Source organism: Pseudogymnoascus verrucosus (genome assembly GCF_001662655.1).
Source record: "Pseudogymnoascus verrucosus strain UAMH 10579 unplaced genomic scaffold scaffold_5, whole genome shotgun sequence".
Classification (NCBI taxonomy): domain Eukaryota; kingdom Fungi; phylum Ascomycota; class Leotiomycetes; order Thelebolales; family Thelebolaceae; genus Pseudogymnoascus; species Pseudogymnoascus verrucosus.
The window spans coordinates 106845-120011 of NW_017263656.1; the positions used below are offsets into that span (position 1 = coordinate 106845).

General features: G+C 48.9%; 2 protein-coding genes across 2 annotated transcripts; both read right to left on the reverse strand.

Moving 5' to 3' along the window:
- Window positions 1–2243: 2243 nt before the first annotated feature.
- VE01_01719 (uncharacterized protein) lies at window positions 2244–2938 on the reverse strand (the record flags this gene model as incomplete). The annotated part of the gene is made up of 2 exons (XM_018271237.1): window positions 2244–2363; window positions 2417–2938. 2 exons carry the CDS (start codon window positions 2936–2938, stop codon window positions 2244–2246), a joined length of 642 nt encoding a protein of 213 aa, XP_018133766.1.
- Window positions 2939–5485: 2547 nt separating this feature from the next.
- On the reverse strand, window positions 5486–13068 carry PRP8 (pre-mRNA-splicing factor 8). Its single transcript, XM_018271238.2, has one exon. It carries the CDS (start codon window positions 12780–12782, stop codon window positions 5691–5693), a length of 7092 nt encoding a protein of 2363 aa, XP_018133903.1. The 5' UTR covers window positions 12783–13068; the 3' UTR covers window positions 5486–5690.
- Between the last annotated feature and the right edge of the window lie 99 nt (window positions 13069–13167).

A 13167-nucleotide genomic window follows, 5' to 3' on the forward strand; every position in this document is an offset into this window, starting at 1 on the left:
TAGGGGTCCATGTAGCAACGTTTGAACACAGCGTTGTCTCGGAAACTTTATGCTCCTGCTTGCATTCGCGCATTGTGTTACAGTGGGGGCGATTTTGGGGACTGAATATCGCCCGGCACGAGACCAAAATGCCAATGATTGAGGGCATGATAACCAAGATGATAACCAAGTCCAGGGCAGTTTTGATCATTATGCACTTATTTTCTACATCCAACGGGCCGTTGATGATTGATGATTATCAATATTAAAATATTATCGCCAATCTATCACTAATATATATCGTAGAGGCTGAAGCGTCCCGTCTTCTCACAACCCGTGCCTCAGGGGTCCTTATTAAGAACCCAATTTCTATATCCCGTCACTGAACAGGCTCTCCCAGTCATCATCATTTATGCCATCCTAAAGAAGCTACCATCATCCGAACTTCCCTGCCTCATTCCCGTCCTAAATCTAGGAACGAGGGTTTAAGGTAGCTAAGAGCATGGTCAGTTTGGCCTCCCGTTCATCGACACCAGGCACTCCCTGTCATCACTATTTTCAGCTACATCTCCCATCTGTCTCTAACCTCACCATCCTCGATTTCTGGTCACCAGCGTCACTGTCAGACACCTCTGAAACCGCATGACAGCGCTGCATCACGCTCACTCACGCCCAAAATCCTGTGCCGGGCCGTTCGTTGCCGTGCAATAGGTACTTCTACCATAGGCACACATACAGCCGCTCAGCACTTCGGCTGTAAGTACTTTCTCACGGCCATGCACGAAGGGGAAAAAAGAATCTGGACCGGCCTCGGGCCAGTGGAATTAGGGAACAGGGGGCAAGAGCCCTCGGAGGATTTCCGGTTCATCTACTGCCGACAGGCCTTCGTACAATCCCCAACCGGCCATCCGCCGTGATAGACCCGGTCTGAAAGCCATCGATCGATGCAAGTGGACGCATCGCGGGCAAAAAGACACAGAAAGGCTAGACCTCAACGACCTTGGCGCAACGTGGCGAATAGATTGGAGACACCGGAGATGTTGGTTGTTGATATATGATATACTATCGGGGCGGCGAGGGCACATACCCCGCACTGAAACTTGTGATGATGTGTATGAGGTCGGGAAGTTTTGGGAAGGCGCGGGGATCATATGGATAATCCGCGCGGGCGATGTGTTTCGGGAGTTACGACAACGCTTGGCGGGCGTGTCGCCTCACTACTCGAGGAGCTGCGTGGCTAGTTTATTAAGATGGCAAATATACTCTAGGGGTAGCACTGTAGGTGCCCAGGGAGTGTTAGATTGTGGCTCGTGGTCCTGTGGTCCGTAGGGCAATCTCAAGAAAACACCTTCCCCTTTAACGCTGACGACATTAGCGATCGCAGGGCGGGAAAGGACCTGGATTGGATTTCAATAGTTCCATATAGCTCCGCTGCCAGTCAATGGATTGGGCGTTGTGCTCTTAGGCACATTCCTGAAGTATTCGGCATCCCCTGTCCGCGCATGAGGTCCAGCCTGGCCCATTAGAAAGTCGGTCAGTGAGGTAGGTCGTGTAACAGCTGTGAATCACCGCATGTTGTCAACAGCCCAACAGTTGTTAGAAGAGGAGTGTTCCAATTAAAGTGTTTACAGTCTATATAATTCTACCTGAAAAGCCAAAAGATGTGCGGCGCGAGCCAATGAACGCAAAATTATTACTGTAGCTCGTAAATTACAAGGTTGACCATGCCTGTCTGGAATACCGTAGGAAAATGAAAATGCAAAATAGTGATGCGATTGGACCGAAGGGGGTATTCCGTTCTATAACCTGTTGTCATATCGCCCATTCCTCAAAATAACCTCCCTCATAAACCGCGTAGCGAATGTTATAGACAAAGGAAAGAAGTCGAGGTCCTGCCCGAGCGTATTATGTAGTGTGCGGCGAGATTTGAAAATAGTATGCGTAGCTGTCGTCGTCGCCGTCTTCGTTTCCGCCTGTGGATGCCCATATATGTTTTTTTTTCCTCCGGGCCAATTTGCCATCTATCCCATTCAATTCGTATTCACTCTGTCATCAACCAACCGCCAAACTCCGTATCCGTGCCATCATATCCTAATATCCCCTAAATACCTCTCAAGTGAAAGATCCCTAAGGTCCTCCTCGTTTCTAGAATCACCACTCTCACTGTCATTGTCGCTGTCGCTGTCGCTATCCTCAGCAAGATCTGAATACCCTTGATTGTCCCCGAACTCAGAAGCTTGCGCTCCTGTTGGAGACGCTGACTGCTATAATTCATCTGCCTTCTCCCGGCACGCTGCCGGCGTAAAGCCTGTCCCCACCTTGCCTGCAACGATACGCCACTTCTCCTGCTCATAGTCTTGAAGTGCGACACGAAGCTTCTGAACCTAAAGTAGAACAATGTTAGCTAGTAAATTTGCAAAGGCGGGGTTATTCTTACGGTTTCATCGGTCCACTGCGTAGTCTTAGCTTTGAGCTTCGTACAGTAGCGTACTTGCAGTGTTCCAGATGATCGTCCAGGGAAAAACTCGGCAATTTGCTTCCAGGTCAAAGATTTGTTCTCTTTGAGGTCGACGAGCAGTTGGTCATCTTCGGGTGTGAACTTCAGCTTCGGTCCGCGCGGCTTCTGAGCTGGCGATGGCATCCCGGGTTGGCCGACTACGCTTGGGGCGCCTTGAGACATCATTGAATCATCAGCACCATGTCTTGACATTTTCGACGGCCGTCCCGAGTCCGGAATGTGATGGTGATGATGGTGCTGCGGGGGTGGAGGCTGGCCGTACCCCACCATACTTTGCTGTCCCAGAGATTCCAGGCCATCGTCCTCCAGTCCTAGATTCATATCCAGCTCCTCGTGTGGCCGCACTCTCTTCAGACTTGACGGGCGCTGCTGGCTTGGAGTACCGTATGTTAGATGCTGACCGCTTCTGCTGAAGTGCGGCTGACCGGCGAGCTGGGCCATGGGATCTCCAAGCAGCATGGGTTGGTGGTGATGCTGCGACTGCTGCCCACCAAGGTCTTGCAGCGAGTCATGGTTTTGAGCGCCAGCGTGTTGGAGCTGTTGATGATGCTGCTGTGGCTCGTACAAATGCTGTTGTTGGGTGCCTTCGTCCGCATTTGATACTTGTGCAGAGTAATTGTAGCCCGGCACTACTCGATATGGTGCCGCCAGTGTGCATGGATTCTTCCAGAGCGGATCGCTCTGGCAGCTTGCCGAAAATGAGAAATGTGGGAGAAGTATGGTGCTTGTTTGGTGATGTTTCTGAATCTCGCGAAGCTTATCGCGTGTGTTTGGTGTTTTCCACGGTGGGTGATTTTGTTGTGGTCTATATCAGACTTTATTATAGGAGGGTCAACCGAGTTTGTTTCCTTTCACGTAAACAAATAGGCTGAAGGATGTGCGGTAGGCGGGAGTAATATAGATATAGCTAGTATCAAGAGCGGAGGAAGATCGAGGATATGGCAACTTATTATATGGGGTGGCCCTTGATCCGATATTCCACATGCCAAGCAGACGACTGAGAGATCTCCCCCATAGAGTACAACGATCTATGCGCCAGGCGGATAACCTAATTACTGGCATTAAAGCGAGCCCTCGAACTCGCTGGGGAGCTGGGATGAGACAGAGCCTGATGGTGGGTTGTGGCGTGTGTGGCTATCCTTGGAGTACCGGTCATGGATGCGGTGGTTCTTGGGCATTGCCGTATGCATAATCCGTGGATCCCCTCCTCTAGGGTCCTGGCCCAAAGTGGACTCTCTAACTATGCTGGTATCCATTGCAATCCCAGGGCTTCCAGGCACCCGCTGACCGCATTATTGTAGGGCAAGCAGGGGGGAGAGGGGCGATGATCAGATTGGCTTTTCCCGATATGGGGGTCAAATTGCCAACTATGTGAAAGAACAGGAAGGGGTTCCCATCGAGCATGAAGTCTGGAAACAAAAGGGAGGCTGATGCGACGCGGCGGGGCAACGGCATCGAAGAATCTGAGGGAGACGTGTGTGGCGTGGGAGTATGAAACCAGTGCCACATTGTGACTCGGACGAGCAGAAAGGGGGCAGGAGACACGTGGGAATGCAAATACTACCGCGGCCTCCAGGCGGCTATCGGATAGAACACCATTCCTTCTGTCACTTCTTGCTTATTCCTCTGCAGACAGACACACTCTGGTCCCGTGTAAGGAAGGTACTATTGAATCCCACGCCGGGCATACTTTTCGTCCTGATTCAGGGAGCACCGTTGAACACATCCCTGCCCCCCTAAAGTGTAGTTAGCAACAATTCTGTAAGGTACTGGTGCTAGTGAACGCCAACGCAGCCCACACTAAAATTGGTGATGTACTGAAATACAGGTACAGTGCAAATTCACACGGGTGACATGGATGACAGGCATGGCCTTCTCCTTTTCCACAGGAACGCGGCGAAATATCACGGAGATGACGTGATGAAACGGTCCAATGGATACTTAGGGCGGAGAATTCGTCCCATGGGGTCTAGGGTTGGCCGTGGAGATTGTCAAGGCTTTTTTTGCTGGTGGCCACGTTGGATTTCCCTATGGAGACAAGAATAGCCACGAGAAGAGTTATCTTACTTTGGTAGGCGTAGTGAGGCACGAGAGACCCAGCATTAATCCCACTCAATCCCGCCTCACTAACGCTACCGAGCCGTAGTGAGACATTACCACGAGGTCCGATGAATAATCTGGGGACGATGATGGTGATCGCTACCTGCCTGCGCAACATTAGGGCGAAGTACCGAGTTAACCCCGGCAACATAGAGTCCAGTAGTTTCTCATTAGTTCAAGTAGTTCAAGTAGTTCAGTCTGACCAGTCTGACCAGTCTGACTACAGTTGTTCTGGTGCGAATCTGGTGCAAATTATGTATGTACAAAGCATCCAAACGCCACAAGTCGCATGCTCCTAGTACATCCAGTATTGTGGTTATTGTGGTTATTGTGGTTCTTGCAACGCGTATACAGGACGCCCTGCCTGTAAAATGAAACTATTGTCGAATGAGCATCTTTGCGTCCGAAGCTACTACGTAGCTGTGGTTCATGTGGGCAATCGATATCCTTGGCCTTAATCTGTGTCGGTATTACCGTCCGCTCGCCGTCAATGCCATACACGGCGAGTTTCATGCGTGCTAATTTCTGTTAAAGCATAGTCCGGTCAGGCGTCCAAACAACACGGCCCGTACCAAACAAAAATCGGAGTTCGATCATTACTGTTAAGATTGCGTTTACATGCGCTTCAATGGAAGTTCAATAGAAGGAAAAGAATGACGGAATGATGAAATGACGAGTCGACTAAAATCCTATTCTTGTCAAGCCCCTGTCCAGCTATTTCTGTTCGCGCGCACGCCCGGAAATTTCACTACCGTTAGAAGAGGTCATCACCGTCAATGCATACACTCTGGTAAATATCGTCGCGTTCCAAAATTATGCCCCTCCAGCACGGCGTCAAGCCACCGCGTGCTCAATAATGACTTATCAATCAGGTTCATAATCGATAGTGCGCTAGAGTGTGTATATTTTTGGGAATCTAAACCGAATTCAATCAATACATATGGTAAAGTACAGTACACAATATTACACTACAGCCCTGCCCAGGCGCCCGCAAACGCCCCTTAAATTGTCATGTCCCATCCCAAGCCACAATCCATGCCTTGACGCGTAGAACGATCCAAATTGCTTCTAGAAGCTCGCAATCTTATAACCATTAAGCAAAATTATCCGACCGGTCCACCCAGATATCTTCCAGTTCGGCAAAATTCTGGAAGTGTAGGGGTCGATGTTGGTCGTTGTAAAAGGGTAGGGGTGTATCAATTTTCACGTGAACTGGCTTCTTCTCGATTCCGCCGAATGCGCTTCCCATGAAGCTGTAATTCCAGGTGTTGTTCTCTGGTACGAGGAAATATCCTCGGATCTTGTCGGATAACAGCAGTTGGCATTTCTCCCCCATGCTCGTACTGAATCCTTGAGGTTGTTCGCTACCGAGGTCCTTGTTCTCAGCTCCCCATTTGTATCCTTGCGGAGTGAGTGCCCACGACGCGAGAGAAACACTTCCTGGTGTGAAAGAAACCGTCATAGTGATGGTTTTCTTGTCCCATGAGTTGTGAGAATTCATGAGGCGCGCATGCTGTGTAACATCGGCCGCAGTCATGTATGGGGGCTCATTTCCAGAAATAGTGTGGATAATACCGAGCGGCTCCAGCTTCTCCAGGTACTCATGCTGGGGTAACTGATGTGGTAGTTGGACATCGCGAGTATTACCAATCTGAGGAACCATAACGATACAGCGAATCTCCTTAACTTGGTCATTATCAGGCGGGGATGATCCATACAGGTACCCAGCAACTTGAACGCGCAGATCCGCAATGGTGATGAAGCGCTTCAGTACATTTTTAGGCATGATATAGGTAAAATGATCATCCTCCTTGATGTCATCCGAAGAGATGTAAATGTTGTTCGCACGGGTTCGTAGATTAGACGTGGCAATAGCCCTCGTACGCCACTCAGTTTTCGATGCGAAGGTTTGCTGCTCGAACTGGGATGTGGTTGTGACAATGATATCCTCTCCGTGGACATTTTGAGTCTTGGTGGTAACGGCAGTAAGCTGTTGCTGCTCCTGTTGCTGCTTCTCGATTTCCGCTGCCTGTTGACGTTGCATGGAAGGAGCACTGATCTCCATACCCAAGATAATATCACGGACTTCGCTACTAGTCAAACTGGAGGTGTTGACATTGTTCTTCTTGCCGTAATCATTCAGGATGAGATCTCGGAGTTGTGTTTCAACCTTGATCCAATCCTCGTCTGACAAGCTTGGCCAGATATGATGCTCCTGAGTGATGACGGTTTTGTCAGGTCTCAGCAGAAGCTTTGTCTTGTCTGCATTGACGTGGAGCGCACGCAAGATTAAGACGAGACGAGAGAACGCCGTGTAAGACGAGATCGTCTTCAGCCAGTCGTCGTACAGATTGAAAAGTACCATCTGAGGCTCCGTAGCTCGAAGAATCATGTCGTTGAGCTTTTCCAACTTGATTGCAGATTGGAACGGCAGCTGCAACTCGGAGGCACGGATGGAGATATTCGGGAAGTCGAGTAAATGGACCTCTAGAGGATCCAATAGACCCTTTCTGGTCACAATAAGTTGCTTCGGCTGTTCTTCAACTGGGAGCGAGCGGATGAGAGCAGCCACTTCTTCGGCAGTTTTCCACTTCGCTAGTTGACCTAAACGCTTCTGTCCTGCCCAAACACTGGTATGGATGATCTTCAAGAAGAGCTGGCCTGTCCGAGGATTGAAGATAAAGATAGCGCCGTTGATAGGTTTTGTTGTCAAGTTACCCTCGAAAGTCTTGTGAATGGTGACACGGTAAACGTTAGTGTCGTCAATGAAAAGCTGAATTTGGTTGCTAAACAGCTCAGAGTAATTCTGAGAGTTCAGGAACTCTTGGTTGCTCTCCGAAGCGTAGAGCTGAAGACCCTTGCGGATACGTTCTCGGAGAACGTACAGGGCCGGGTTAGCCTTCATGATCTTGGCCATAGCTTGCTGAACAAGCGTTTTCAAACCTGGGAAGTATTGCCCATAGGCCGAGTATAGATTGTATGCCAAGTCAATACCAATCATGAGACCTGTCGCCGAAGGGTAAATACTCATGCTATCAGTCGTATAGTCCAGGTACTTCGCACGGGTGTATCGCTCAATGTCATGAGAATCGTAGTCACCATAGCGTAGCTGTACATCGACCCAGAATTTGTTGGTTGTCGTCGGCTCAATAACATCCTTGGTATCAAATAGAATTGATGGTCTCGTTACGTTCCATTTGTGACTCGCGAACAGGAGGATATCAGCGCAAGAGCTGTTCATCTTGTAAGACTTTCTCGGATGAATCGTCTCCTTTTGAACCGTCTCGATTCCCAAAGACTCCAGCTCTTGATCAAATACTTGACAAAGATCCATGACGACGTTCTCGTGGATCTTTTGCCACAAATGAGCTCTGAAGATTTGGATAAGAGAGATCTTCAAGGTGGGAATCTTTCCGTGCAAGAAAATACCAGTGAGATCCAGCTGTACTTGGAAGCCGACGTAGACGTTGGCGCGGTTGATAGTTGGCGACCACCACAATGTAAATCGACGGTTGGGAATTTGGTTCAAACCAGACCGTTGAGCGTTGGTCAGCTTCTTAAACTTCATCGATTCTTCGAACCCACTGGCTTTCTCCCAGAAAAGGCCTTCCCAAGACGGGAAAGCTGTAGCCTTGAAGAGAGTATGTTCCAAAATAGTTTCCACGCCGCCAAGCGCCTGGATAACATCTGTTCGGTATGCATTCAGGTTCCACAGTTTACCATCGTGTCTTTGACTGGTCCACCAGAATGGATTACTCTTCATAAGCTGGTATGTTTTGAATTCTGTGCGAGCACGGAAACCTTTGTCAAAGCTCAGGGTACTCCTATCCTTCTGGAACAGAGTATTGATACGGGGCAATCCTCGATCCCAGCTGTCCTCGAGATCCTCCAGTGTTAAGCGTCGGTTTTGCTGGTTGGCTTCAAGGCGCTTCTGGGAGTATTCGGTCCAGACTCGCTGAGAATCTATGAATTCTGCCTCCCAAGGGATAATATATCGGAAGATATTTGGAATCAAAGTATCCTCATCGTGGGTCATACCAGCACGGTAATGGGTGACACCAGTGTCCGTCTGCTTCGACCAGCGCTTATCACTCGTTGGGATCAGGATATGCGAGCCGGATATCATGCCTAAACCACCTAACTCCTTCGGCGTGTAGAATACAGCTGGCGGGAACCTAGAAGGCATCTTAGAGTTCAATCCGATCTTGACTCTCGTCTGAATCTTGGTTTCGCATTTGACAATAGTGTCGAGAAGATTGACCGTAGAGACGGCAGCTTCTCGATAGTATGTAAAAAGCGCAATCAGACTGGTGTTCCATTTGTTGGCAATTTTCGTGAACGTTGTCGAACCAGAAGACATCAAAATCTGCCGAATGCGATTATTGAACTTGGCAATATCTTCCTCGGTGACCTGCAAGAAAGCATGTGCAGTCCTCTCTTTGCTTGTATTGTCGACCAGCGACCAAACACTGTCCTTGACTGGGAACTCATCGTTCATGTTTCTGGACTTCGGTAGGATTCGGACCTCAAATCCACACATGGAGAATAGCAAGTTCGGGTTGTCCCTGCTGTAAACACTTGCGAAAGTGTCGTCCCACTCAATAGTGGTAACTGAGCGTGGCAATCTATTCTTCAAGTCCCAGAACACTGCCCGACCGAGGTTCACATCGTGCCTCATTAAACGCATGCGAGAATCCCTTGGCCAGCACTTTTTATTGCGATATCCAATGACATTCTCAAAGTTGGGATCAGGCTGCTCCGTTAAGAAGCGCTGAATAAGGTCTCTCGACTCGTCGGCTGAGAATCGGAAAAACACCCAAATTCGGTCGATATATCTCGTGTAAAGTCTGATAGGATGCCTGGTCTCGGTCTCTCGATCTCTAAATTGCAAGAAATCGTTGGGGCTTTGAGGGGGGCCAGCAATCTCGCTGGCACGCTGCAGACCCAGCAGGAGCAGATCCAATACAAGGCCATAATATTGGAAAACAAATGCCGAAAATTGCAGGCCGCGGATCATACCATAACTGTTAACATGGTTCATGTCCTTGTAGGTCAGTTGGACGTTGTTCTTTGACGTGATGTAATCTGCTAGATTGTGGTCCATAATCAGGCGGAGAAGTCGGTTGAGAAGCGTCAAGTCAATCTTCTCGTACACTTTAGACAACTGAGTTTCAATCATTACATCACATTCTCCATTCTCAGTCTCCCAGACTTTATCAAGGTTGTTGATACCTTGCGCCCATTTGTAGGTCAAAAGGGGTGGGACTTCGGAGTCAGAAGGCTTGATCCAAGCCGGGAACAAATGGCGCTGGTCAGCTTGATACCACAGATATTGGTCAAGGTATGCATCGCTGATTTTCTCGACCGGCTCAATATCGTAGACTGGGTTTATAGTGCTGTAATTGTCGTTCATATCAATTCCAACTTCCTTAAATGCTCTTTGAGTAAGCAAGAAACGCTTAATTCTCTCCAGTGTAGTTCCAGGGCTGTCATATGCTTGCTCGATCAACGCAAGCTCTTCGCGCTGGCTCTGGTTCAGCCGACCCTTGACGGAATAAGCTTCCCGTAAACGTTCGAGGGCAAGGATTAGGATTTTGGTATCATGCTTGTAGGACACACTCGGGAATGGGATAGGAGAGAACTTTCGGGACTCCAGCCAGTGAACAGTTGTCGTGTAAATGGCGACAGCTTCCTCTGAGGAAACATAAGGTCCATCCTTCATATAGTTGTGCTGCCTCTCTTGTTCTGCCTTAAGCCAAAGGCGTGTCAACCTACCCAAGTTCTTCTTCGCGACTGTTTTGTCGACCGTTGCGCCTCTGCGAATACGTTCGCGGTTGTAATGTGCCACAGAAATCCACCAATCTGCTTTGCTTTTAACATAGCGCAGAATAATGTTCTCAATTGGTGCAGGTAGGCCAGGCACCTTCCAGGGAATGTTACTCTTCCAGCATCTCCATGCCTCGGACAAATGCTGCAAAACGGTGTTGACCTTGTTTTGCTTAATTCCCTCCGGCATCATGTCCATTAGATCCGCCATAACTGATGCACGAAGTTCGAGATCAAAGTGAGACTCTACACGTTGCTTTGTGACGGTCTTGGCAACTCCCTTGCTGTGCCTCCCTTCGAATTGACGAGAAAGCAAATTCCCAAGCCACCTTTCCAGGAGTGGGATAATACCACGCATGAAAAAGAGCCATACTCTCCACGCAGGCGCCCAGAAACCACAGCCAGGACCTTTGCCAACTGGGCCAGAGTTAAATCGGTAGTAAATGAGATGCTTTAAATCCTTGCAAGAACGGATTTGATGCATGAGCTTGTACTTATATCGGTACATGCCGGTCAACTGGCCCACGTGGTTGAAAGCATACAGAATTCCATCTGCCAGTTGGAATGCATCGATGTTTCCCAGTCGATATTGGACTTGGGCATCAACAATGAGCTTGGTGAGTCTCAAAATTTCTCTCATCAAGTGGAAAGCATTTCCGAAGCGCGACTTCTTTCGCTCCTTGGTGGTCAGCGTCTTGACGGGCTTCAAATTAAAATTGTAATCGAGATGAAGGTACGTAAGGTTCTTTCTGTGTATCAGGAGATTCAGCATGTTGAAGCCTTGGCGACAAACTTGAAGACCTGCTTCGACCCAGTCGATTGTGGTCTGTTGAAAGAATTTGGTCTGCTTTAGCGATTTCATAAGATTTTGCTTGTTTTGGGCTTTGGGCTTCTTCTTGTGTAGTTCGTTCAAAACGTAGGTCTTCAGTAGCTTCTGGTATGAAACACGGACCTTAACCGGCTGGCCTTGGGGACAATGCTCAAGGTACCACTGCTTGACAAGGGGCACATCTTGTGCCCGAACCATTCGGCCTGACCTTCTATCAAAGGGATAGGGGGCCCACCAGAGCGCAATCGCCGATGCTGTCTCACTAGTATACAGCTCCTCATCCGCAAAAAACGGCTCAGCTTCTTGCGGAAGTACGAATGCGTCCTCCTCCGGTTCCTCATTATTGCCATATCCAAATAGCTCGTCCTCGTGGCTAACCGTGATGTTCTTCGGCGCCACTGATCTAGACGAGATTGGATTGATAACGGGGTCGAAATAAAATGCTGGCAAACTCGGATCTTCTGCCCGCACATATACAATTTGTGGGTATGAGTAGTTGCTTATATGAACGCTTCGTGGTAATGAATTGTACAGGAAGGGAAACTCGACGCGGTATTCAGTGCGGATAGGTGCCCGGAATATGATTCGGTCAATGGCATTGAACTCTCCAAAATCTTCGTCATTTGGATCGACATCCTTGTACAGAGGCTCGAATCTTGGGCCACCTGGAATGGCGACATTGAGAGCCTTTGCGGTGAGGAAAGACTTCAGTTCGAACATGTGAAAGTAGTTCTTGTCAACCAAATCACTCAAGAGTTGGTGGCTTAATCGGTACAATGTTGCCATTTGGGGTAACGTCAAATTCCACTCCTTGTAGCTTGGGCCGTTGACATGAGGTGTGTCAAGTAACGGACGATTCTCGTAAAACCATTCGTAAACAGCTGCATCTTCGTTTTCGTCCAACTCCATCTGGATAGGCTCCAACGGCTCAACGTCCTCGATATTCTCAGACCAGGAGAGAGGCGGCTCCTCATCGTCGAAGGGCGGAAATCGCATTCTCTTAAAGTGGCGTCGATCGCTCTTCTCCCTTCTCATAACAACCCACATCGATGCCCATTGCGCATGGAATACGGGTTCGATAACTCGTGGTATCTCGTTCACAAGAGTCAAACAGCCGTTGACGTGGTATAGAACCTTGACTTCTCGTGCGGACTCCCAAGGCATCGGCATGTTCTCCAACAACTTCATAACTGCATGCGGCATATATTTCAATGCCCCCAGATAGCTACGCTTGTCGCTGCTGAATTTCTTTTGCGAAACATCTCCTATGTCCTTGACGATCTTTCGTAAATGTTCGGGCGGCATATCGGCCTTTTGCGTCTCTACGAAGCCGCCTTTGCGCTTCTCCCCGAATCGGTTCTTTTGTGACCGTACCCAATCTTTCTTCTTTTGCGCAAATTTGGCGACATGGGGATCTTGAGGTGGTCGGTATCCTGGGGGGGGAGGTGCGCCAGGTGGTGCGCCCAAAGGCTGAGCTGGCTGAGCAGATGAGCTCCATCCGGGCGGTGGGGGGGGAGGTATAGACGACATCGTGAAATCGGATCTATAATGACTGTATGTGGTGGAGTCGTTGAAGTCGTGGATGCCGTTGATCAGTCGATTACTTCCAGGTTGCAGTATCCATGCGTTTACTGCACCCCTCGAGACGCGCCGAACGCGACGGCAAATGAAAGAAAAGCGCGATCACAGAATGCGCAAAGGAAAACAATTATGCGACAGATTTCGAGTATCTTTTTGTTCTCGCTCCGATGCAAATTGGAGGAGTTAAACAGGAGCTGTCGATAGCTTTGCCTCGTCGACTCTTGTCAGGTCAACATCATTATTTTTCCGAGCCACGGTATAATTGACGCTAGTATAATTTAGGAACGACATCATGTGACCATGCGCGGGTTCCATTCATCGCACTAATAAAATT

Bases quoted from the DNA above. Each gene is read 5' to 3' on its own strand.
- PRP8 (XM_018271238.2), bottom strand. From the start codon at position 12,782: ATGTCGTCTATACCTCCCCCCCCACCGCCCGGATGGAGCTCATCTGCT.